The 27,263-nt window shown below is 46.5% G+C and overlaps 1 protein-coding gene across 3 annotated transcripts in view; it reads left to right on the plus strand.

Annotated features, from left to right (window-relative positions):
* Positions 1–27,263, plus strand: part of MVB12B (multivesicular body subunit 12B) — a 465,376-nt gene that overhangs the window by 219,508 nt on the left and 218,605 nt on the right. For 2 of the 3 annotated variants that reach the window (XM_078646102.1, XM_078646101.1), the window contains exon 7: positions 2,743–2,834. The exons of the other annotated variant lie outside the window; for it this stretch is intronic. In XM_078646102.1, coding sequence (XP_078502228.1) covers positions 2,743–2,834 — 92 coding nt within the window. The remainder of the gene's footprint in view (positions 1–2,742; positions 2,835–27,263) is intronic. 3 annotated transcript variants of the gene reach the window in all.

Consider the following 27,263-nt stretch of genomic DNA (forward strand, 5'->3'; position numbering starts at 1 on the left):
AAAAACGGGGAAGCTCGTGTCTACGATGTCATATTATAATTACTGCGTCTTTCAATCTGCGCATAACAATTTGAAGATTTTGGTACATACAATACCAATAAATTTAAGGCACATGACTTAGTCCAGAATATTGCTTTCACACTCTCCTATAATTCGGAGACGATGTTCAGGGTATAGTCAAATTACCCCGTCTTGATATAATGGCCCAATTCTTCTGTGATACCGTGTTTCAGCGTTTAGATGTCGTCTGGCACCGTCATGCTCCCCGTACTCTATGGCCCCGTTTTTAAAATTTGTGAGCTATATTTCACTGGCTACATAATCGTTACGAATACGACAGTCTTTGGCCTCTACATTGATGAGAAGGACCAAAAGTTGACAAACCAAAAAAGATTATTCATGTTTTTAACCCGTCTGTCCTGAGGAAGGTGTTACAACACTACAAAAGCACCGAAACGCGTCAAAGTATTTGGATCAGTGACTCTGAGGTAGTAACCGTAAATTGGAATTGTTAGTTAGATTGTGATATGATGTACCAGAGCACGTGATCATGATCACAATATATAATGAATGTCTGACTAGTGTATGTTTTTAACTGAAAAAAAACTTTTTAAGGAAAATAAAAATTGAGAGATCAAAAGTAAATCTAGTGTTGTGTAGCAATAATTATCCGTGTCATAATCTGAATACAAGGTAAATCATGACTTGTGTGTAGGCCTTTTGGTCACCAATTTGAAGTATAATAACACAGAAAGGAATTCTTTTGGTTTACAGTGGTGAAATCAAGCCTTTTCCACCTATGGTTAAAACAGAAGTTGTTACCATGGTTGGTGTACGTGGAACGAGTTAGTGTTCAAGTTAAACGTGTGCACTCGCAACAGGATAAGGAGAATAAGCTACATCTTGGATTGCCCTGTAGCTCAGTTACAGAGGCTGCGGTGTGCAGAAACAGATCTGATTGCAAAACCCGCTTAGGGGGAGCCAATTCCTTCAGTCCTCTCTTGGCTTCCTTGGTACACATTGAAAATGTTTCAGGTACAGTCAAAATACATTCTGCAGGAGGGCCAGTTTTGTATGGAGTGTGTTAGTCCTTTGTACTCTTGCAAGAGCTTTGCGATTGTCAATGGGCTGCTGGTGGTAGGCCTGTTCTGCACTCTCTCCACACATCTTGAATGTGTTAACGCTCCTCCTCCCAGCATGTAAGACAAAAGCCACCTCAATCAATCAATCAATCACATAATTTGTATAGCGCACTGCTCACCCGGAGGGGTCTCAAGGCGCTGGAGGGGAGGGGTCCGTCACTGCTCGAAAAGCCAGGTCTTGAGTTGCTTCCTGAAGGAGAGATGGTCCTGGGTCATCCGTAGGTGGATGTGGAGGGATTTCCTTGTCTTGGCCACCAGGTAGGAGAAGGATCTTCCTCCGGCGGTGGCTCTGCGGATGCGTGGTACGGCGTCGAGGCTGGTCGGTCGTAGCTGGCGGGTGGGCGTGTAGAAAGTCAGGCAGTTGTTGAGGTACTTGGGGCCCAGGTCGTGGAGAGCCTTGTGTGCGTGGGTGAGTAGTCTGAACGTGATCCTCTTGCTGACGGGGAGCCAGTGCAGGTCTCTCAGGTGGACGGAGATGTGGTTGTGTCGGGGGATGTCCAGGATGAGTCGTGCGGAGGCGTTCTGTATGCGCTGGAGTCTTTTCTGTAGTTTGGCTGTGGTTCCCGCGTAGAGGGTGTTCCCGTAGTCTAGTCGGTTGGTGACGAGTGCCTGGGTGACCGTCTTCCTGGTTTCGGTGGGGATCCATCGGAAGATCTGCACTAGGGAGTAGAAGAATTTGATATTCCTGATGTAGTTTCCCAGCAGCCTACCTTCAACGCTTCCTTTGATGAACAGCGCTTAGAAGCCTTCCTGTGTTGTGTGTGTCTCTGGGTTCCAGGCAATTCACAATCCAGTGTTTTCTTGACTCGCAACACAAGACAACACAACAACAAAGTTGCAACACAAGACAACACAACAGAAAAAAACAAAACTTTTTGGACGTTTTAATAAAAAATAAAAAAAAAGTAGTTCACTTCAATAATGAGGAAGCAAAACACTAAGCAAGAGGCACTGAATATACGTCTGTTTGGACCTAAGCGTCTCCCTCTCCTCATAAGCCCGAGGTTATGAAAATGCAATGTCCGAGGCTTTTCATCGAATATTGTTTGTGAATATTTTAAAGGTGCAAATGCGGATTTAACTTGTACTTTGTTTTACCCTAAAGCTGTTTCTAGATTGCGTGACACTATAGTGCCACCAATGTAATTGTAAAAAAATGTATCATTTTCCAGTGTAATGAAATTGAGGAAATGTGTAGCATTTTTTTCAGTTAATACCACGGGCAAAAATATCCCAGTTTTGCATTAACCTTGTTCCACAGAATTTTGTTAATTTGAAGGATTGTTTTCAAAAAGTTAGTTATATTGAAAACAAAATCTGCAGTGACTTGGCTTACAAAAATAATTTAGCAAAACGTCTATTTGCAGCTTTTTTCTCGAGAGAACCTAATGTTATCCACTTTAACGTCCCCACTTTTAAAATAAGATGTTCATATGATTTTACAGAGAATTTCATGGAATACTAGGAACCAAACTCTTGAAATTGAACCATTGGTTGTGCATATTTTTTTGATTATGCATCTCTGGGAAAGAGCAAAGTTCTATGCAGATGACAAAAGTCCTTCTATTATTACATTTTCTTTTTTTCTTCTTTTAACTAGGCATATATCTTTAACGCTTCCTGCTAGTTTTCGAGGCAAAAACACTCGACCAGACTTTGAAAACCAGCACTCGAACCTGTACGCCATATCAGGTAGGAATATGACTTTTGGTTCTTTGCAGTTTTGTAGTAAAAAGCGGATATTGCACACTGGATACTGATGCACGTTTTAAAGTTTTGAGATTGATTACGATGTTGTTATATTAGGATGATTTAGGGGGTGGGCAGAAGTTAAGGGGGGGCAAGTAGGTTGTGATGCACTGTTGGGTCAAACCTATAGCTCAGAGAAAGAGGATGAAAAAAGACTTAACCGAGGCACCTCACTGGACACCCCACTAAATTCTTGAAATCAGATGAAGGATGCCTTGAGTTTGTTGTTTCTGGGTTGAAGCGAGTAAGTGCATCACCACCGTCGGTGGATGCAGTACTGTACCACCAGAAAAAGCACAGAACACTCTTTTTTGAGAAATCTACTTGACCATGAACACTGGCAGTGCTTAATTTGAGCCATTAGTTTCAGGTGCTCAGCACCGGCACTTAATTGCCTACACAAGGGCTTTTACCAGTCTGCCACAGGGTGGCGCTGTGAAAGATGACTATTGACTGCAGCCCAATCCATTCTTAAAGCTTTGGTGGCCTATAGTAGGCTGAATTGTCACACTTGTAAGAGTGTGATGATTAGTAATTGTGTCGGTACTGCCGCTGGCAGGCGCAGTGTGTGGTGCAAGCTGCAGGGGACCCCTAATGGGGGACCTGGCACTTAATTTTTTTATTAAGCACCGAAAACTGGTGCCTCTGCACTTCACGGAAGAGTGCATGCAGACGGGCTCTAATACACTTCCATGCCTCTTTCACTCTCTTGCAAGGCACACCGACACATGGGAGCCTGAGCGAACAACAGAAACCTCTCACCCCACTGTCCATAGATGGGTATAGCTTGCCTGCCCTGCTCACATCCTCCGAGCTGGAACCATCGACACTCTCTTGCGAGACGCACCCACACATGGGAGGCTCCTGGGACCCCAGAAACCTCTCACCCCACTGTCCATAGATGGGTTTAGCTTGTCTGCCCTGCTCACACCCTCCGAGCTGGAAACATCGAAAGGCAGGAGTGCAACCTAGGTAGCTGTAACCTGTCACTGGCTACTTTATGGGTATATTGCGGCTCGAAGTGCCCCTTTTAATCACCTGGGTGTGCTCTTCAGGAACCCTCTTTCACGTTATACATCCCTGTTGTGGGACACATTAAGTCTGAATTAACTAGGTGACGCTTATGCATATTCATGAGTAAGTGCCTGTGTGCCTCATTCACTGGTGGGAAGTGCCTAGAGTCCTTTCTGTACCTTCTACACTGATAACAGCAGGTAACACACTTGTTGCAATATTTCAATATTCCTTTGTGTCTCTGAATTAGTAGTCACATCTGCTCTCAAAGAGATTTTTGTAGTGATATAGGGGCTTGAAGTGCACATAATAGTGCCCAGTGTACGGCGTCCAGTATCTGCGTACCTTTTGGGCGTGGGATAGTTTCAGAGTAAGAACAACATCTTCCTCATCAATCCATCCCACCAAACGTCAGTACCGTGCTGCACATATAATTCATCCAGTTGTTCTCATTTCATATATATCGGTAAACCTCAACTTCCTATTCAGCGTTGTCGTGAACCAACTGTTTGGCTGCTACACACCAAATCACACTCGCCCCTCCTGTGAGGAGAACCTGTTAAATGTTTTGATATCAAAAATGAATGTTTGCCATTTGATCACTTGCTCATACCCTTACAGCAAACCATTTGTTTGGTCTTTGTTACTATCTGGTCCTGTCTCGTGGTGGTGGTCTTTGTTACTATCCGGTCCTATCTTGTGCGGGCCCTGTAAGGCAGCTGCCTGCAGTGGCATTAATGCAGCACCGACTCAGGTTGCTGACTGACCTAGCTGCCTATAGACAGGCTCGACTCTGGCCACCATGTGCCTCCGAGTATTACATTGGGGACAATCAATCAATACATTTGTAGAGCGCACAACTCACCCGTGGGGGGTGGGGGGGTGAGGGGGTGAGGAGGGGGCTGCTACTGATCAAACAGCCAGGTCTTGAGGAGTCTCCTGAAGGCCAGCAGGTCCTTGGTCTGTCGTAGGCGGATGGGGAGGGTGTTCCAGGTTTCTGTGGCGAGGTGGGAGAATGATCTGGAGGTCACTTGACGAATGCGGGGGACGGTGGCGAGGTCAGCAGAGTGAAGCTGGCGGTTCGGGGTATAGAAGGTGAGTCGTTCGTTGAGGTACGCTGGTCCGGTGTTGTGGAGAGCTTTGTGAGCGTGGGTGAGGAGCTTGAAGGTGAGCCTCTTGTTGACGGGGAGACAGTGTAGGTCCTTCAGGTGGGCTGTGATGTGGCTGTGGCAGGGAATGTCGAGGATGAGGCGTGCAGATGCGTTCTGTATGGTTGTAGCTGTTTCTGGAGTTTGGCTGAAGTTCCTGCGTAGAGAGCGTTGCTGTAGTCCACTCTGCTGGTGACAAGGGCCTGGGTGACTGTCCTTCTGGTACAGGTGGGGATCCATCTGTAGATCTTGCGGAGCATGCGGAGGGTGTTAAAGCAGGAGGAGGAGACGGTGTTCACTTGCTGGGTCAATAACAATGCGGAGTCCAGGATGACTCCTGGGTAGCGTGTGAGGTTCATGGGTTTCGGTGCAGGTCCCAGTGCGGCCGGCCACCGTGAGTCATCCGAGGCGGAGGGGGTGGATCCGATGAAGAGGACCTCTGTCTTGTCCGAGTTCAGTTTTAGGCAGCTGATCGTCATCCATTCGGCGATGGCCTTCATTCCTTGTGGAGGTTGGATTTGGTGGTGGTGCGGGCCTTGGTGAGAGAGAATATCAGCTGGGTGTCGTCGGCGTATGAGACGATGTTGAGGTCGTGTGATCTGGCGATGATGGCGAGCGGTGTCATGTAGATGTTGAAGAGTGTCGGGCTGAGGGACGATCCTTGGGGTACGCCGCAGATGACCTTAGGTGACTTAAGAGCGGAATGGGGGAGGCGGACACTCTAGGTTCTGCCGGTGAGGAAGGAGGTGTTCCAGTCCAGTGCTTTGTCGCGGATCCCTGCGTTGTGGAGGCGTGTGCGGAGGGTGTGGTGGCAGATGGTGTCGAAGGCGGCCAAGAGGTCCAGGAGGATGTGGGCTGCGGTTTCTCTGTTGTCCATTATGACCCTGATGTCGTTGGTTGCGGTGATTAAGGCTGTTTTGGTGCTGTTGTTGCTGCGGATGCCGGATTGGGACGGGTCCAGGATGATGGTATCTATTTATTTATTTAGTGTTTTATAGGGCGCAAACTTGACCCATTAGGGTATCAGAGCGCTTTACAGGAGTCATAGAGTTATACAAAAGGCTGAGCATCACATAGTATTCACACAGTGCTGGAAATATGATGGATAGAGGACACGTATGTACAATTCATATTTATAATTGCACTAAACTGGGCCCCAGGTATCTTGGGGGATAACTAGGTAGTCAGGAGGGAGGCCAAAGCCGGACGTTAAACAGGGTCTCAGTGGTGGTTGATGGCAAAAGTTAAACAAGGAATTTCCCCATAAGGAAAGTTTTGGCTTCCTTCTTGAAGCGTGCCAGAGAAGGGATTCTTCTAACTGCGGGTGGGAGAGAGTTCCATATTCTTGGTGCGCCCCAGAGAAGGCTCGATTGTACGTTTTTTTTTCTTCCCGAAAACGTGCAGGTTGGAGGAGGAGGTCGCTAGCGGACCGGGAGATTCTGCTTCCTCCAGATATCACAAGTTTCTGTGCATGATATGCCGGAAAGTTTGCATATACCGCCTTGTGCATGATGTATGCCAGTTTCAGCTGAATTCTGGCCTCGAGAGGTAGCCAGTTCAGAGCTTTAAGGTGTGGAGAAATGTGGTCGAACTTCCTTGTGCCAGTAAGTAGTCTGGCGGCTGCATTGAGGCAGGCTTTTAAAGGTGCCAGGGAGGTCAAGGGTAACCCAGAGAGAGTGGAACAGCCATATTCCAGTCTAGAGATGACAAGTGCTTGGACTGCCATTTTTAGGTCAGGAGCGTCGAGGAAGGGTTTCAGTTTCCTTAGGTAGCTGAGGTGGAACCGGGCGGATTTGTCCATCGAGTTGATGTGATCTCGCATGTTTAGATTGCAGGTCAAGGTTACTCCCAGAGATTTGGCTGATTCTATGATGGTCGGTGGGCAGTTTAAGGCTGTGATGGATTTCATCTATAACTAAAGCTCAGGATTGGTTTTTGTAGGGGAGATTAGGAGAAATTCTGTTTTCTTTGCGTTAAGTTTAAGTTGATTGGAGGCAAGCCATTGGACAGTCCGTTTCAGGGCCTTATTCAGGGAGAGAATCTCCTTGAGAGAAGAGGCTTTGATGTAGATCTGGGTATCGTCAGCATACATATGGTAGGATATATTCGCGGTGCGTGGAACATCAGTAAGCGGTTCTAGCTAAAGGTTGAAGAGCGTGTGGGACAGGGTTGATCCTTGAGGGACTCCTACCGTGACCGGAGAGGGAGCAGACTGGTTACCAATAATTAGGAATCTCTGTGATCGGATTTGTAGGAAGGATATAAACCATTCTAGAACAGAGCCATCCAATCCCATCCTTAGTTTGAGGCGTTCAAGTAGCTTTTCGTGGTTGACCGTGTCGAAGGCTGAGGATAGATCTAGGAGGATTAGGAGACCAGTTTTGCCTTGGTCTAGGGCTTGGTGGGCATCATCAACGATGTGGAGCATGGTGGTTTTGGTGTTGTGCCCAGGTCTGAACCTGGATTAGAAGTCATCTAGTAGGTGGAAGTTGTTGATGTGTTGACTTAGCTGTTGTTGCACACACTTCTCCAACACTTTGGCTAAGAGAGGGATGTTAGAGATAGGTCTGAAGTTGTCTGGGGAGGCTGGATCCAGCAAAGGTTTTTTCAAAATGGGGAGGTCTTGGCCAGCTTTCAAAGAATCTGGAATCAATCCCTGCCGGAGAGAGACGTTAATTATTGCAGTCCAGCTAGGAATAATTGATTGGGAGACGGCAGCTAGGCAGTTGGAGGGGAGCGGGTCATTGAAATGGTTATTAGGGTTTAAGGTATTTTTGAGACAGTCTTCTTCATAGTTTGAAGTTGGTCCAGTGTGCTTGATTCTTGGATGAAGCCAGCGTGGGTGGCGTGGAAGGAGGAGGTAGGTCAGTAAGGGGTTTGGGAGTATGTGGCCGAACTGAGTTTTTTTTCCTAAGGCTGTAATTTTCTCAGCGAAGAAAGAGGAGAATTCCTCGGATGAGATTAGAGACTTGAGGGTTTCTTTTGATGTTTTGACCAATGTATTGGATTGGTGTTTGACCAGTTCAAAGAGTTTGTGAGGTCTGTTCTTGGCGTTCCCCAGTTCGGATGTGAAGAATTCTTTTCGAGGAAGGAGGTCAGTTGCCTGTTGACGATCTTCTCGATGACTTTCACCTGGAACGGGAGGAGGGAGATGGGCCGGAAGTTCTTGAGGTCCTTGGGGTCGGCTTTAGGTTTCTTGAGTAGGACGTTGATCTCTGCGTGCTTCCAGCTCTCCGGGAAGGTGGCGGTCTTGAAGGAGCTGTTGATGACTTTGCGGAGATGGGGTGCAATGCTTGAGCTTGCTTTGTTGAAGATGTGGTGCGGGCAGGGGTCGAATGGTGAACCCGAGTGGATGGTGTTCATGATTTTGGTGGTGTCTTCATTGTTGACGTGGGTCCAGGAAAGCAGGGGGGCGATGTCGATGTGGATGGGCTGCAGTGAGTCTGAGGTTTCTGTGTCAGTCGGAGAGGCCTGCTTGCTGCAGCTGTCGTGGATGTCTGCGATCTTGCGGTGGAAGAAGGTGGCTAGGGAGTCGCAGAGGTCTTGTGATGGTGGGATGTCGTTGGAGTTGGAGCTGGGGTTGGAGAGTTCCTTCACGATGTTGAAGAGCTCTTTGTTGTTGTGTGCGTTATTGTCAATGCGCTCTTTGAAGGATGTCCTTTTGGCGGTACGGATGAGTTGGTGATGTCTGCGGATGGTGCTTTTGTAGGCTGTGTTGCTGTCTGGTGTCTGTTAGTGGTGCCACTTCTTCTCGAGCCTACGGGAGGTCTGCTTGGATGCCTGGAGGTCTGCGGTGAACCAGATGGCTTTCCTGTTGTAGCGTCTGTTCGAGGGTTTCTTGATCGGGGTGAGAGAGTTGGCGCAGTTGTCGATCCATTGCCTGAGGTTGAGGGCTGCGGAGTCGGTAGTGTCCGTTGGTGGGTTTCGGGCGAGGGTGGTGACTAGCTGGTCTTCATTGACTATGGTGGGGGGCCCGTTGTGTCCGGTGATGCGAGGTGGGCTTCTCGAAGATGAAGGGGACGAAACGGTGGTCGGTCCAGTGGAGTTCGGTGGTGTGGTTGAAGGCGACTTGTTTGCTGGCTGAGAAGATGGGGTTGGGCGTGTGTCCGGCAGAGTGGGTGGGAGTCGTGCTGAACTGTTTGAGTCCGACGTTGGCAAGGTTGTCGAGCTGGGTGGTGGAGTTGCTTTCGTTGGTGTTCTCAAGGTGGAAGTTCAGGTCTCTGAGGAGGATGTAGTCCGTGGACGCAAGGGCGTGCGTGCTGACGAAGTCGGCAATGGAGTCGCTGAACTGTGGTCGGGGACCGGGTGGTCTGTAGATGAGGGTTCCTCTGAGGGTGGGGTTGGGATCGGTGTGGATCTGGAAGTGCAGGTTCTCGGTGGTGATGAGCATGTCGTTGGTGCTGGTCGAGAATCTGAGGGTGTTTCTGTGGACGATGGCGATTACACACTCTGCGCCTTCCTCCTAACAGGACTAATTGTGTTCAAGATTGACCGTGAAGTGACCGTCACCTCTTCTGCATGCTGCTACCTTCAGTGGACCAGGTGTTTTTAGACGTGGCACTGTGTGTGGAGAAATTCTTAGATTTCAGGCAAACATCCTCGCCAATTTGTTTTCAAGATGTTTGTTTAAATCTTTTGATTTATTACTGGCTGGTGTGCCATCAGGCCCGGCTTCACCAAAGGACCTTCCGTACCTGGCGAAGGGGAGGGGCAGCAGCACAAGTGGGAGAGGTGTGGTACAGCGGCCAGAGCGGCTGACTCCATAGCGCAAGTCTTACGGTTCGATTGGCGGTGGCAGCTCAGCATCATGCGACTCTGGGCAAAATCTCACTCAGTTTCCACAGCGCCCTCCCCAACCCCCACACCTGTGCCTGGATATCCTTAGGTTCACAAATGTGGAATTATAAGTGCTGCACAGCCAGTGGCCTCACCGTTCCTTGGAGAGTAAAGTAGTCAACAAGTTTTAAGCATGATAAGTATCGGTATACGGGGCCTCTAGACAGGGCCGCCGCAATTAAACGGCATGATTGACTAAATTATGCTGCATGAAAAGGACAATTATGTACACATTTTATGATAGTATTACTTAATCGTTTTGCCATTTTCACACATGGCAACACTGTCGGGGCACATATTCCACATTATTACTACCAGTTTAACACCCAAATACTTGAATGAGCAATTGAAAGATGAAGTCAACCTTTACAATGGACCACTGCGCAGGATCATGTGTCACCACGTTTTTAGTAACTTTTGATCCATTTGAGCTAGAATTTTTTTTTTTTGTTCTAATCTGCAGTTTATGCAGCAGGTGATGGAGAAGGTGGCAAGTGCGACAAATCCATAAATATTTGAAAAACGTTTTGGCCAGAGAATCAAATAATTCCTGTTGCCTGGCCTATAGATCACGTCGGAGGCGTGACGATCAGTGGTATGCATAGCGCCATTCCCTGCTCTACTCCGTCGCTTTGTCAAGAGATATAGTTCATGCGATATAAAAACTCAATAAATAAATAAGAGGAAGCTTAGCTGGGAGGAAACTACGAATTCCATAATGGATGAGAATTGATACAGAGGCAGCAGCGTTAGCAAATGAACACGTATGTGTTAGTTTAATGCTTACAAAAGTGATCAGAGATCCATACATCGGTACACGAGTGCACTATATAGATGCAATCATTCTCATTGGAAAGGACGCCTGTGCACTCTGCCTTCTGAAAGAGTGCTGGGGAGGGTATTAGTGAAATCCAGTGAGTGTAATCCAGTGAGTGTTATCGCTTATCCATCTGTACCAAAGTTGACTTATTTCTCAACATTAGGAGAATTTAGGAACAGATTAAAGGCTAGATGTAGGTAAATAGGATTTACCGATTCTAAAATACCGAATTTTACCGATTCTGTATTTTAGAATCGGTAAATGCTATGTAGGTAATAATTCGGTAAAAATTACTGAATCGTTAAGATTTGGAATCGGTAATTACCGATTTGGTAATTGCCATTCATTCCTATGGGCCTGGAGGCCCAAAGGAATGAATGTCAATTACCGAATCGGTAATTACTAATTTGGTAAAATAGGGAAAGTGTCAAGGGTGGCAGGGTGTCACTTTGACACCCTGCTGCACCCCTGAATAGTGCTTGTGTGCACACGTGGCACACATACATGCCCTTAGGGCATTTATGTCTGTCACATGGCACAGGAGTAAATGCACAGATTTGCATTTAGAGAGGTATTCGTTATTTACCACCAACTAATAGTTGGTGGTAAATAACGAATCCTGTAAGCACAGAAGCACCCCTACATTTCATTTACCGATTCGGTAAATACCGAATCGGTAAATGATGATTCAGTATTTACCGAATCGGTAAATTTGCCACCTATATAGGAAAAGCCAATTACCGGTCGTTAACGGACGATTTCGGCCGTAACCGCCCGGTAATGGCCTTCCTACATCTGGCCCTAAATCCGGTATCATTTTTACATAAGAATTCAACATTTACATAAGTGTTTTTACAAGCACGTTTTCGTGCAAAAATTTTGCTTTCAGATCAATTCTTGGCTAGACCATGATAGTATTGCTAATACATTTGCGGACAGTTTCATAACAAAATGTCCCGTGATGGAAAGCATCCTGTGCAATCGAAGGACCTGCTCTTGGGTGTAATAAATGGCTCTGTGCTAGTCAACATGCCCGATTGCGCCCATTTCCGGCTCTTTCAAAAACAAGATGTCCAGGCAGCCAGCCCAGTGAATATGATTCTGTGAACCGCATTGCCCGATACCTGCACTTACATTGCAACAAATCAGTGTAATTTGCACAAGTGTTATAATTTCTGACTGCCATAATCTACTGCCTATGATGGCAGCAGGAAATTTGTGGGCGCTCCCTCGTGAGCGCATCCCGGTAGGGGTCAGCAATTACTCATGGTAGCGGTGGGGCTGCCTGTGAAATATTGCATTTTCTGTGGTTCTGTAGCTCAGCATGTTTTTTTTATCTCTCTCTTATACAGCAGTAAAGCTATGATGCAGTATGAAATTGCCCGACTGATTTACTGGTCAGTGACACGGCTTTGATTGAAGGGTGAACCAGACAGAGTATTCTGCAAGGGCCATGAGTTAGTTCCCCAGCAGTTTAAATTAAATGTACACGTACTATGGCCACTTCCCATTCCCCAGTGCCACAACCAAGTCAGGTTTAGAACATACTTGCTGAGTATGCATACAGGAGCCATTGTGAATCAATAAACGTTTGGAAAGTCAGGGAGCGGGCACACATTTTCCCCAAAATGTATCATATTCTTTGCTGTTTATGACGTGAGTTCTTACCCATATCAGAATCACAAACTATTAAAAACAATTCTTATGTTTTTTACCTTTTCCTTTATTTGGGTTGCCTTCCATTTTTGGAAGTACCCTGCACACTGGAAACAGGAAGTGACATCAGAGGAGAACAGGAAGTTCAGTGTTCAGACCTAGTAGAGAAGGAAAGTTTCAATTTGAATGGTGTGATTTATTTTATTCTGCCATTCTCGTAAAAACGAGAAATGACGGCGATGGACCAACAGATTGCACTGCATGTCCTCCTAATATAACATGCCATGCTTCAGGTGTTGAGAACAAGTCACACAACAGAGGACAGCCCAAGTGAGGGAAGTGCTTACAAAAAAAGAGAAAAAGATGGCTGGGAAGAGTTTAGAACTCAGAAATATAGCAGAAGTTAAAACTTAAATATTAATCTACTTCATGTGTATTTTGGGGGAAATGTGTTTGCATCTATGTATTTTATGACTGTTAATCAGACCAGTTCCCAGATCCCTTCTGGAGATCAGTAGAACGTAAAAAAAAGCTTCTGAGGATCAGTAAAGCGTAATAAAACCTAATGCAAACGTTTTTCATTACAATACAAAAACATAAAAGCTTGAATTAAAACTTTTAAAAAGCACATGCAGGAGCAGTAGAAAATGAATGTAAATTTTGTCCACGATTGTCATTCCCTAGATTGTGTTGCTATAAGACAGAAGTGGGGTGAAGCCATGATTGGAAGGGAGGAGGACGTTTTGTAAGAGGGAATAAAGGAGAGAGAAAGAAGGGAATAACGAAAAACAGGAAAAGGGCCTGAACTTGAGGAGCGCTGTGCTCTTTGTTCTGTTTGACTATCTAATGGGTTTTGGGAGTTGAAATTTGGTGCGCCAATTGGACAAAGGTGCCCATCAGCTGTGACATGTAACTGAAAAATCCAGGACCACAAAGACTGGGTCCTGCCGACGTGGAACCCATATGGACAAAACAGTGGTAGTCTCTTTTGAACTGCAAGATCTGGGGTCCAATCCAGTTTTCCCTTCTTGGCTAATAGTGTGTAATGTTAGTAAACCACCTCCCTGTGCATCAGTTGTGCCAAGTTCTGGAGCATCTTGAAACATTCCAGGATAATGTGCTGAGGTCGAAGAGACACTGAAGAGGGAAGGAGAAGACAACTGGCAGCATGTTTTATGTGTCTTTAGTTGTGCCTCTAAAATTCATTTACACTTAATGCAAGGAAAACAGAGGAGTAGATTTTTCTTCATTCATTCCTTAATTCATTTTTACTTCCTCCAGACCTCCTTTCCTACAGTCTTTCTTTTATTCCTTGTTTAAACTATGACTTCCAGTCGTACTAATGAAACCGTCATTTACTAAGCATTTCACAGAAGTCCGAAGACATTTGCACTGTGTCTGCGCCACTGCACCTTTGTTAAACAAACACTGGCAAACCCAATAGCTCTGGTTTGCGTTTTGAGTCCTAAAGTAAGGAAATAACCCCTAAACAAAATCATTTGCTTTTCATATGAGATGCTTCTCTGGGACAAAAGTTTTAATGTGTGAAGATTCAGTGTACTTTTCAAGTATAAAATAGTCCGCCATGCATTGCAATGCGAGCACCCCATAGGAAGCCGAATGATGCACCAAACACCCAACCTGTAAAGAGAGAAATGCTCCTCTGGGCGGAGCTTCAACTAGCTCTATGTATGCTTTAAAGAACTGGTAACTGTAGATGTTGCAGATAGCTGCCCTGACAAGCCGGACAAGAAAAACGAGGATACATCTATTGGTGTACGGGTGATAGTACAGAGCTACAACCAATGTTGTGTAGGAGACCAAAAGAATGACATCTGGGGAAAAAAACATTCTTGACATCAGAAATGTTATGCTAATCCTAGAAGTTTACACAACAATCCAGATTGAAGCTTAAAAAGTAACAGATTCAAGCACACTTGTTTGTAAAATGCTTGGTAAGTCCTTTAAATGAAAAGGACAGCAAATAGTTAGAGAACATAGTTCTTCTACCTCAAAGTAAGTGATTTACCCACTCTACATTTTTAGGATCAAGATACGTTTCACCAAAATTGTTGAGTGCATTGGTTTACCGACCATTGCCTCCCTAACAGGTTCAAATAACTAAGCATATCAAATACAAGGTTACCATTTCTCCGTTTTATTCAATACCCAAAAATGGTTTCCCTTAGAAGAGCTCTGATTATTAGTTCATAATAAACTTGTCACCTATGTATTTTGGCTGAGTGTGAATTTAAGCAAATAAAAATGTTGGCCATGTGATTCCAGATTGCTGTAGTCAATGGCGTAATGACACCGCTTATGGTCGGACCAACTTTACTAGACAGTGTCATAACATGGGCAGGCTTTTCAGAATATAATCACTTCCCCTGGCTCGTTTGTTTATTGTTTTGAACCAGTATTACAGATAGCATTCTTTCCATTTGATATGGAGATAGGTGTACAGTAGGGAGGTGCAGCCAAACAATACCAAAAATCACACATTGGTATCCAACAAAGGTCCAGAAGATTCAGATTATTGCAAGCGTTTCAGGAAAATGACATACTGTGTAAGTTAGTTCTATTCATTGCCTGTAGGTAAATTTATTTTATGTGGATAGCCAGAAAATCTGGCATGAATCTGTCCTAGTAGACTTGCGTTGGGCACACCAATATTGATTATTGAATCATAGATCAATTTCTGGTGTAATCTGTTTCTAAACTCCTCTTGGTGGTTTTCCAGGTCGGCAACTTATTTCTGCTAAATTTGAAACTCTTTATTTTTTTTTTGTTTGACAATTTTTACTAATGTTTTAGACGAGCATAACAGCACTATTAAATCATTATAGAAAACATAGACTAACGTGAATGAAACACTTTTTTTTTTAAAACAGCGCTTAAAGACATTAGAATTCAAAGTACAGCCTGTAGTTCATATAATAAATACAAGAAGATACAGTAAAATAGAACCAGCACAAGAGGAAGAAAAGAAAAGAGGGAAGAAGAGCTACTAAATTGGAAACTTGGTCAAACTAGAGGACTTAATATTGTGATAAATAAAATTAGTTGCAATGACAAAAATACACAACAAGTTAATAAAAGAAAATGTGTAATAGTTGAACAGAAGCCGAAAAGCACTTTAGAGGTTCAAATACTTTATCTTTGACAGTTAGAAACTTAAGAAGAGGAAGATTTAAATGATGGTTAGAAGGAACCAAAATGCTTCTCAATCTTTCTTTCTGTGTATCAGTGGAAAAATGATGTGCTTTGTCAATTCATTTGTTTGTACAAGTGCCATCCCACCAGGCTATATTTTAGTTTTGAAAAGTCTTTTTAACATGAAGTAATTTCCTGAAGAAAAGATATAAAAAAGGTCCAGTATCTTATAATCATTAAAACTGCATTATCTAAAGAAATAAGTGAAGAAAATAATACATTCGGAAAAATTAAGCTCTGTGTTCTGTTTAAGAATACAATTCATTTTATGGTAAACTGGACTCCAAAAGCTCTAAACTTTGTCACAAGAAAATAACAATTAAAGCAAATCCCTATTCTTCATACATGACTAGCACAAAGCATCAACTAAATGTATAATCTAATATAATCTAACACTTATAAACAGCAATCTATTATTTTAAAATAATGTTTGAGTATTGGAGTCAGCTCTACAGGTCTGTGAAAGTTGATCTATATTTTGTCCCTAGATCAGTAGAACAATTATCAACATTTCTATGCATGCTGTCAGAAGTTTTGAATCTTGTTGAGATAGATGGATCTATTACTCTATCCTTAGAAACAGTCCCCAATTTGCGTCTTGCTATTTTTGAGGAAAAACAAAGAAAGGAATTGAAGGAAGATTCCAAATGAGGAGTTATTCCGATTGTTATAACAGTTCTTAGCTTTGAGTAATATGGCATAATATGGAATAGCACTGCTGACTTAATTGGAGGAATTTTGAAGGTCATTAAATGAAATATTGTTCTTGTCCTTCCATAATTATAAAATCCTCAAGAGGCATTTGTCAAATCTGAAAGAGACACGTTAGTGATAGATTCCTTACCTTAGAATATCCCCAGGCGTCAGACTGGATCCGGAATTTTTTTGCGTAGCAGTACCCTTGCGCGCCGGTAGGCGTCGTCTGCGGCTCCGCGTCCGTCGTCGGCGTCGTGGGCGCCGCGATGACGTAGTCGGAGTACTTAGACGCCGCCTCCGCGTGCTGATGTCAGTTCTTCTTTATTCCGCGCCAGCAGCGCAGATCCGGAAAAAGTGGTACCTTAGTCATTTTTTGACAAAAACTTTTTTGATCTTTTGATCGTCCTTTTTCGAGTCTTCGACTCCGAAACGGTGCCGGTAGGGATGCCTGGTTTTAAGCCCTGTGAGGATTGCGACCGGCTGATGTCGGTCACGGACCCTCACCGTCGGTGTCTCCACTGTCTCTGCGTCGACCACGACGACGAGACCTGTTCCGACTGCCGGGCCCTGACTTCGAAGGCTAGACGGGAGCGGTCCCGTAAGCGACTCGAACTCCGGCAGTCGGCCCCGCGCCAAGAGAGGTCCCGGTCCGGACGGAGGTCGAGGGACCGGTCGCGGGAGTGGAGCCATCATAGCTCCGGGAGTCGACATCACTCCTCAGGGTCGAAGTCGTCAGGTAAGCACAAGAAGTCGAAGAGACGTCATTGCTCTTCCGGCGCCGGTGCGGCGCCGCTGGGCGCCGCTTCAGAAGCCGTTCAGAGAGTTTGTTTTCCATGAACCGGTCCCATCCTTTGCTAACCCTGAGTACCAGGAGATGGGTGATGAGGAGGATTGGGAGGGGTCTGAGGACCCTCTGGCACGTGAATGCCAGTCTCAAGAGGACTGGGCAGGTGAACTTGGGGAGGCCAGTGGTATAGACACTTCGCCTGACACTGGCTTTGTCTCGCATCCTACCGTGGCTACGGAGGAGGGGGAAACCTATAGTGTGGTGTTGATGAGGGCAGCCAAGGCCTTGGGCCTTGAGCTCCCCGTCGCGGCCGTGAAGACTAACCTCCTCACCGAGGTCCTTAAGCCGCAGTCATGCTCAGCCGAGCCTCTGCTGCCGTTTAACGAGGCCTTAACCGACGCTCTTTTGGGCACTTGGTCCAAGCCCGCTACGGGTTCGCTGGTAGATAGGAACTTGGCCAGACTCCTCCGCCCGGCCCCGGGCGACCCATGTTTCCTGTCCACCCACCCCACCCCCGAGAGCCTGGTCATCCAGGCCTCCAATTCCCAGACCGCATTCCCGTTGGCTCCGCCGGACAGGGAATCCAAGAGGTACGAGCGGTATGGTAAAAAGATCTTCTCCTCCCTTAGTCTGGGACTGCGGTCTTCCAACACCGCATGCCTCTTGGGCCGCTACACCCACTCTCTGTGGGATACGGTTACGGAAGTGCTGCCAGAGTGTCCGTTGGAGGTACGGGCCAAACTCGGCCAAGCCCTTGTGGAGGGCCGGGATGCAGCCAACTATTCTATCCGGTGTGGGCTGGATACCACCGACTCACTAGGTAGAGCGATGGCAACGACGGTGGCGGTCAGACGCCACGCCTGGTTGAGGTCCGCCAACTTTTCGGCCGATGTCCAAAACACACTGATGGACATGCAGTTTGATGGCCGTCGCCTTTTGGCAACAAGGCAGACCATGCGCTTGAGTGCTTTAAAGACTCCAGGGCTACGGCCAAGTCCTTGGGCCTCTCGGCCCTGCGCCAGCCTTTCGTGGCCACGGAAGGGGTGTACCCACATGTGCTGCCAGCCACGCTCCGCAGGGTAATACCCAACGCGGTGGCGGCCGTGGAAACCGCCGTGGCGGCGGTCGGGGACAACGGCGAGGTCAGTCCACACCTTCCCCCGCAGCATCCGCCTCAAAACCCTCCTAGTCCGTGCTTTCAGGCCCATGTGACGCCAGTGGGGGCAGGGTTCGCCATCACCTCCTCCACTGGCGCACTGTCAAGTCGGACAGGTGGGTGCTGCAGATCGTCCAAAGGGGCTACTCCCTCCCCTTCGAGGCGACTCCTCCAGCCATGCCACCGCAGAACCACCGTGTATTGGGGGATCATTTGCGTCTTCTGCAGGAGGAAGTTACGGCCCTCTTGGCCAAGGGGGCCATCGAGCGCGTTCCTGGGCCAGAAGTAGGGTGTGCTTGCTACTCCCACTACATTCTGGTACCCAAGAAGGGCAAAGGGGGCCTACGCCCTATCTTGGACCTACGGAACGTCAACGGCTTCCTCCGGAAGGAGAAGTTCAAGATGCTGACACTGGCTCAGGTCTTGGCTGCCCTGGACCGAGGAGACTGGATGGTAGCGTTGGACTTGCAGGATGTTTACTTCCACATCCCCGTCCTGCCGGCCCACCAGCGCTACCTGTGGTTCACGGTTGGCCAAGAGCACTTTCAGTATACCGTGCTCCCCTTCGGCCTTACCAGCGACCCACGGGTGTTCACAAAGGTGATGGCGGTGGTCGCAGCTCATCTGCGCAGGTTAGGGGTTTCAGTCTTCCCCTACCTTGACGACTGGTTGTTGAAGGCGGGCTCGCCCCAGACAGTCGTCAGCCACCTCCAGCCTACGGCAGATCTCCTGCACCAGCTGGGGTTCTCCATCAATGTGCCAAAGTCACACTTGTGCCCCTCTCAGAAGCTCCTCTTCATCGGAGCGGTTCTTGACTCGGCGCGGTTTCGGGTTTATTCACCCGAACAGCGGGTCCGGGATATTCAGTTGCTGATTCCCATCTTTCAGCCATTATCCCGGGTCTCGGTCAGGTTGACGCTGCGGCTTCTGGGGCTGATGGCCTCCTGCATCCTACTGGTGCATCACGCCAGGTGGTACCTGAAGTTTCAGTGGGCCCAGCATCAGGGCAACCTGTCTGACCACGTCCTGATCTCGGAGGGCACTGCGAGACAGCTGCAGTGGTGGCTCACGGACCGCGATTGGGTCAGCGGCAGATCCCTCTCCCTTCCCCAACCGGAGCACGTAGTTGTGACGGACGCGTCCCTCCAGGGCTGGGGAGGCCACATGGGAGAGGCGGAGATCAGAGGCCTCTGGTCTCCGGTTGAGGCCCGGCTCCACATCGACCTGTTGCAGTTACGGGCGATTCGTCTAGCACTAAAGGCATTCCTCCCCTCTGTACAGGGGAGTTTAGTGCAGGTGTTCACGGACAACACCACCGCCATGTGGAATTGCAACAAACAGGGCGGGGTGGGGTCGTGGACCCTTTGCCAGGAGGCTCTGCGTCTCTGGCAATGGCTGGAACGCCTGGGCGTGACCCTGGTGGCTCAACACCTAGCGTGTTCTCTGAATACCAGGGCGGACGAGCTCAGCCGTCGGTACATGATGGATCACGAATGGCGTCTGAACTCGGATGTGGCGCAAGGCCTCTTTCAGCAATGGGGAGAGCCTTGGTTAGATCTATTCGCCACCGAAGAGAACGCGCAATGTCATCAGTTCTGCTCGTTTGAATTTCCAAGGCGGCACTCGCTCGGAGACGCTTTTCGTCGCAAGTGGAGTTGCGGTCTATTGTACGCCTTTCCGCCTATACCACTACTGCCCAGAATGCTGAAGAAGATCAAGCGCGACTGGGCCCAAGTCATCCTTGTGGCTCCGGACTGGGCACGAAGGTACTGGTATCCAGAGCTACTCAGTATGTCAGTCGATCCCCCGGTTCGTCTGCCTCTTCGGGAGGACCTTCTGTTGCAGCATCAGGGGACGGTCCTCCACCCGAACCTGTCCAGTCTCCACCTCCATGCTTGGAGATTGAGCGGCGACAGTTGAGGCCCTTTGACTTGCCTCCTGAAGTCTGTAATATCATTCTGGCAGCCAGGCGTCCCTCCACAAAGTCGGTATACGCCTGCAGGTGGAACAGATTTGTGGCATGGTGCACAGTAAAGGCTGTGGATCCTCTCTCTGCCCCTCTTTCTGAGGTTCTCCTCTTCCTTCTTTCTCTTGCCCAGCAGGGCTCTGCTCTGGGCACTATCAAGGGCTTCCTTTCTGCCCTTTCAGCCTTTCTGAGGCTGCCTGATCAACCTTCTTTGTTCAAGTCCCCCATTGTAAAATAGATTTCTTAAGGGCATCACACACACGTTCCCTCCTGTTCGGTTTGTGATGCCTCAGTGGGACTAGAACCTTTTTCTTACATTTCTGATGTGCGCTCCCTTTGAGCCGCTTCACAACTGTCCTCTTTGCCTTCTTACTTTGTGAGTGAGCTCCAGGCCCTTTCTTGAACTCCTCCTTTCCTTCCTGTCCATCCGGACAAGGTTGTGTTGCGTACTAAGCCATCTTTCCTGCCCAAGGTTGTCACAGCCTTCCACATCGGGCAGTCACTTTGCCAACCTTCTTTCCGCCACCGCACCCCTCTAAAGAGGAAGAGCGGCTCCACCGTCTGGACCCAAAACGTGCGCTCTCATTCTACTTGGATCGCACACGCCAGTTCCGGGTGGATGACCAACTCTTTGTTGGTTACGTGGGCGCTAAGAAGGGGAAAGCGGTGCACAAGAGGACCATCTCTCGGTGGATCATCTTTTGTATCCAGGCATGCTACTCCTTGGCTAGAAAGGAGCCCCCTGTTGGATTGCGGGCTCATTCCACCCGAGCCACGGCGACTACAACTGCCCTGGGCCGGGGAGTGCCCTCACAATACATCTGTCAGGCAGCTACGTGGGCATCGCTGCACACGTTTGCAAGACACTACTGCCTGAACAGCCAAGTTCGGAGGGATGGCTTCTTTGGCCGTTCTATCCTCCAGGACTTTCTGGTGTGATTATTGGTTCGCAGACCCACCACCGGGGTTGGTATTGCTGGGGTATCTATTCTAAGGTAAGGAATCTATCACTAATGTGTCTCTTTCAGATGCACAAGTTACTACTTGTGTAACGATATATCTGTAAGAGACATTAGTTAGTGATAGATTCCTTACCGACCCACCCATCCTCCCCGTTCTGCGAACCGATATCTAGGGTTAGGGTTATCCCCTTTCAGGGTCCTAGTTTCAATGGCACCAGTGTTGGTTTTTAACATGGCTCAGCGCTTCTGGCGCGGAAAAGCTGTGTCTAAGAACTGACGTCAGCACGCGGAGGCGGCGTCTAAGTACTCCGACGACGTCATCACGACGCCCACGACGGACACGGAGCCGCAGACGACGCCTACCGACGCTCAAGGGTACTGCTACGCAAAAAAAATCCGGATCCAGTCTGACGCCTGCGGATATTCTAAGGTAAGGAATCTATCACTAACTAATGTCTCTTACAGATATATCATTACACAAGTAGTAACTTGTGCTTCACTTTTCCCCCAAAATTGACCCTTTATTTATGTTTTAAGCTATTATGCCAAATGATGGAAGTGGTGAAATTATCAAAGGTGGATTTCTTAGTCTGTGTTGGGCACTTGACCTGGCCTGAAGCCAGGCTCAGCGCCCATCCACTGCGGGAGTCAAACACAGCTGCGCACTACCTGTGGGCACAGGACCTGGTCTTGTGCTGATGCCTAAAGAGTTTCCCATGGTTCCTAGCCTTTGGCCAGACTTTTAAAAATATATATTTCTTCAGATTCACAAATCCTAAATAGGATTAGCGAATCGGGTGCAAACTTCTCTCCCTGAAGCTTGCATTGGGTTTGTGAGTCAGATTAGTGTCTCCCCGAATACCCCGACATCTAAAATGGTGGTTGGGGACTGTGTTGTTGAGACAGGGTCAGTTCCTGGTCGCCCTCTTCGGTGCCAGGTATTTGCAAGTCTGATATCTGACTCGTGAATCCTGCGACTTTTACATGTGTTGTTACTTTACATGTTTTAAATACAGCTTCTGAGCACTATTTTCTTAAATCACTCACTTCTTCCTGCTGTTGCAGGCAGGACACGCTCTTCCTCCGACACTGCAATAATGGCGGCTCTGCCTTTCTTTTCTTATTTGCAGTAGACCTATTTTCCGATTTCTTAACTTTTTTCCTATTTCTTTACTTTTCTTACAATGGCGACATGCCCCACTTTAGCTGTAAACATCTTAAGCTAAAGCGCAGGTGCTGCGATTGCTTAAAAAGTAAATAAGTAGACAAAAAATGTGTCCCCACGCCTTATTTTTTCTAGTTCTTTACTTTGGAAGCATTCGCGGCACCCCGCTTTAGCTTAGGATGTTTAAAGCTTATGCATGGGTGCCGCGATTGCTTCAGAAGTATAGAAACAGAAAAAAAAAAGTGTGGGCCGCCATTTTTTCCCCCCATTTGTTTACTTTTGTAGCAATGGCAGCACCCGCGTTTTAGCTTCAAACATCTTAAGCTAAAGCGAGGGTGCCATGATTGCTTCAAAAGTCAATTCATAGAAAAAATAAATGCAGCTGTATGCTTTTTTTCCAGTTCTTTACTTTTGTTACAATCGCAGCACCTGCACTTTAGCTCTAAACACATAAAGCTGAAGCACGGGTGCCACGATTGCTTCAAAAGCCAATAAATAGGAGAAAAGCATGCAGCCGCCATTTTTCTCCATTTGTTTACTTTTGTAGTAATCACGGCACCCGCACTTTAGCTTAAGATGTTTAAAGTTAAATCGTGGGTGCCCCAATTTCTTCGAAAGTCGATAAATAGAAAAAAAATGCAGCCACACACCTTTTTTTCCTATTTCTCGACTTTTTTTACAATCGCGACACCCACACTTTAGCTTTAAACATCTTACGCTAAAGTGTGGGTACCACAATTGCTTAAAAAGTAAATAAATAGAAATAAAATGTGCAATGCAATAGGTCTCGCATTACTGAAAGTTTAAGTTACTGGCGTTGCATTATTATGAGCAACACCAATTTCTCAAACTTGCAGTAATGCGAGTCCTATTGCATTGCAAATGCTTGTTTTGCTTCAGGACACAAAGATTGTGCCCTGATTTCTTTAATGGCTGCCTCAAAAGACCCTTATCTCTGGTAGCAGTCAATCAGCTCTCTTGGATCAATAGCTCTGGTACCACAGATCTAAAGGAACAAAAGACTCCCTTGTGCAATAAATCTTTTTAAAATTTTTTTGAAATAATAGACTCAAAAGTTAATCTGAAGTCCCAAACAGCATAGATATACTAAAGTGTTAATTCTTAAAACCAGCACGGTAACTTTTTAAAGTGCTAATATCGCAACAATGACTCACCGCTGTGCTCAAAAGACCTATTTGCCATAGAAGCAAAAAAAAGAGCTATCAAGAAATCAACATGGTGGGCGGAGTGAGTCATGGTCTGTGCTGTGTGTACTTTAACCATTGCATCAGTAATTTGTGAATTTCAATGGTTTTCTCATGTTGACTCAGAACTATAACTCACTTTTAAAGTTTTTTTTTCCAGTGAGAAGAGAGAGAGTGAGAGGAGAGGGAGAGAAAATATATCCATCTATCTCAAGGCATTTTTTTATTTGCTAATAACGTTGGCTCCTGTTGATAAATCTTCATGAAACTTTCCAAAAGAATAGCAAATTCACTTAAATTCTTTGCTGGAATGTTTTGGGGTGATCCATCAAGCGTGCGCGAGAAATAAAGGGGATCCCAAATGACAAAATCCTCATGCATTTTTTATAGACTTCTTTAGGCAGCACCACCGCAAAAACTGCTGAATGGAACTGCACCAGATTTGGCAGAAATGTAGATCTTGGTCTGCAGAATGTGCTTTTTGTGATTTGGTGTAAATCAGTTCAGTACTTAAAAAAAAAAAAAAGTGCGAAAATATTTGTATATCTGATAAAAGTGCAAAAATATTTGTATATCTGGACCGTTGGGTCCGAGGGACTCTTGGAGAGTCTTGCAGGAGCGCCAATTAAACAGTAGAGCATTCCGATTGGCCCAGGGAGCTTTTTTTCCCTTGGGCAAATGCACTCCTGCTGTAGTCATAGCGAGCGCTATGATTGGACACCAGCAATATGAGAAATAATTTGCTGGCTGCCATTACAGTCATATATAAAAGTACAGTGATACGGAGGAATAGATATGTAATTTTATTAAAGTGTAGGGAACAATCAATTACCCTCACTAATAGTTCAGCAGTCCTATAGACATGAATTATCTAAATTGATATGGGCCACACATACATAATGGAACAGATCTTCAACTGAAGATAGTAAACAATTATACATAAAGGAAAAAAGAAAAAAATACATGCATCAAAAAGATGTTAATAAACACACCATAATGTTACCAATACCCTAAAGTCTATTTCGTCTCTGCCCATTTATTTAAGGCAGTCCACTGAAGGTAGCCCAAAGGTATGTGCACAGAGGCAACACAACCCTTTTTCCATAGCTCTCTAGTGTCACACAACGAGCTTTGTAAAAAAAACTCTTTTTAATTTACAAAAAAGACTCCTCCATAAAAGTATCGTCGACGCGCACGCCTTTCAGCCTCTGAAAATTCATCAGCCTCCTCAGGACGAGGGCAAAGGAACAATAATCATCTGGTTCTCTCACGGTCTTATAACTTGGAGACCTCAAGCTGCGCTTCGATAGAGCCTGATGGGCGCTAAAGCTCGGAATGAACTCCCTTCACTTCTCGTGATGGTCAGTCTTTCTCAGTTGAAAGAATCTTCTAAAATAGCAACCGCCTCCCAGGCAGTTGTCAAGAATGTGAGTCGATCGAATATATGATATATATATATATATAGATTATATTATATTATATTATATATCTCAGAAGAACCCCCTACCTGGGTACAAAATATAAAAATATGCAGTTTTTTCCACAATCCCTCGGGGTTGCCGGGGGAAAAGTGTGGCTGCCATTTTTATTTTTTATTTATTTATTTTATATTCCTATAAAGCGCCAGATTAGACTCCCGAAGGGGTATCTCCGCGCTATTGCTGTACCACGAGTATGTGCTAGTTACGAGAGTGTGATTAATATAGGGTGCAGAAGCTGAGAAGTAATTTATTTATCAGGATACAAATACGTTTTTAAATTCTTCCGGAAACTCAGATGGCTGGAAATTGATCTGAGTTCTGGAGGCAAAGAATTCCAGAGTGTTGGGCCGGCATAGGCTAATGCACGGCCACCTTGTCTGGTCTTTTTTACTCTTGGTATCTGAGTATTTTCTTTATATATGGGGAGCGGCTTCCATAGGACCCCCCCCCCCCCCTCCCCAATCCCATTTTGGGACCCATGGACTCCATCCCCCAGGGACTGCCTTCTTTAATTAAGGGTAGTGGGCTAGTAAGCCATTTTAGGCCCCGGGGAGCCCAGCCCCTGGGGCTGCATTATTCCACTAGGGGCCAAAATGTGCATTAAAAGGGAAGGGGCCGAGCAGCTCTCCTCCCCTCGCCTTTAAATGCCTTCGGAACCCCGGCCCCAGGGCTGTGATTGTAATTAAAAGGGAGGGGGCCCCCGGAAGCCATTCCCCATGGCTGCATTAATTTATTAAGGGGAGGAGCTCACTGCCCCCCTCACCGAGCCATTATCGACCCACGAGAGCTCATCCTCCAGGGCCGTATTCTTTTATTAAGGGGATGAAGGGCTGCGCTGTCCCAATCCCTGAGCCATCATAGACCCCGGGGAGCCCATTCCTCATGGTTGAAATGTGCAATAAAGGGAAGAGGGGCTGTGTCCCCACTCCCTGAGCCTTTAATGGCCCCGGGGACCCCAAAACCCTGTGGTGAGCTCTCTTACTGTGACCAGGGGGGCCCACCCCACAGACACAGTACTTTCCCCGCCTGCACCAGCGCTGGCAGGGAAACGTGTTTACTTTCTTCTGGCGAGAGCATTTTTAAATCTCCCGCAAAATGGGAGCAAAAACTAAATCCACTCCCAGCCCTTTAGATTTAGAGGATTTAGAAATGCTCCTGCCTGCTGAGATCCGACTTGTGTTCTGTTTGGTAGGCAAGGAAACAGAAAATGCATTGCTCCCATTTGGAGGGCTCAGCATAAATGCAGTTGCGTCCTCCACCATGCGGGGAGCTGGCTTGGGGTGCATGGGGCCATGGGTCTCCCCTTGCAGCTCCCAATGTGTTGGTCGGTGGGTGCTTCTGATGGGTCCTGGGACACCCACCTATTATTGTTACAGGCGCAGGGCCAAAATAAGCTCTTGAAAAGGGTACAGCCCTGAGTGATGGGATCCCCGGGCCTATAAAGGCTCAGGTAGGGGCTGCAGACCCCTCCTCCTCTATTTACATTTCAGCCCTTGGATGGACTTCCTGGGGCCTAATTAGGCTAAAGTGGGCATATTAAGAAGAGTGTACACACTATGGAATGTTTTCCAAAAAAGACACTATTTGCTTAAAATAACCAAAGTCTGAAGGTGCTCAAGATCACAATACCTGCAGCCTTCATACTGTGGTGGAAACTTTACAGACAGCCCATCTCTGAAGCAATAGAATCACATGTAAATAGGTTATACCTGGTGCACACAGTCTCTCAGTTGTGTGTTGTTATGCTGAGATGATTCTGTCTGATAATTCAAGGCTGCTTACAAAAGTTAGTATCTACTATGTAGAATGTTACCCCTGTTGAAAGCTATTTCAGCAGAATCAAAAAACCTGCGTGCAACATAATGAACACAAGTCATCAACTCTCACCTGCACACAGAGTTACTCTTCAGTACAAAGATTTAGAACGTGCTCAATACCTCTACACATCTGTGATGCATTAGGAGCACATACGTTTTGTAAACACTTACACCCATTAGTTGAACCCCAGACAGTACGACATTTGGTAGAAAAGTAATATGGTAGCTGCCCTCCACTATGTAAACTATTAAACAAAGTAACACACTCATCGGATGATGTCATCAGTATTGTCCTCAGTAATGCCATCAACGATGCCATTTGAGATGTCATTAGTGATGTTATAAATGATGTCATAGAACTTATCATGAGTGATGTAATATTTGATGTCATAAGCAGTGCATGGTGGTGGTGCAAGTTATAGTTATCTCTGATAACTATAACTTATGAAT

This window comes from Lissotriton helveticus, chromosome 5_1 (genome assembly GCF_964261635.1).
Source record: "Lissotriton helveticus chromosome 5_1, aLisHel1.1, whole genome shotgun sequence".
NCBI classification, from domain to species: Eukaryota; Metazoa; Chordata; class Amphibia; order Caudata; family Salamandridae; genus Lissotriton; species Lissotriton helveticus.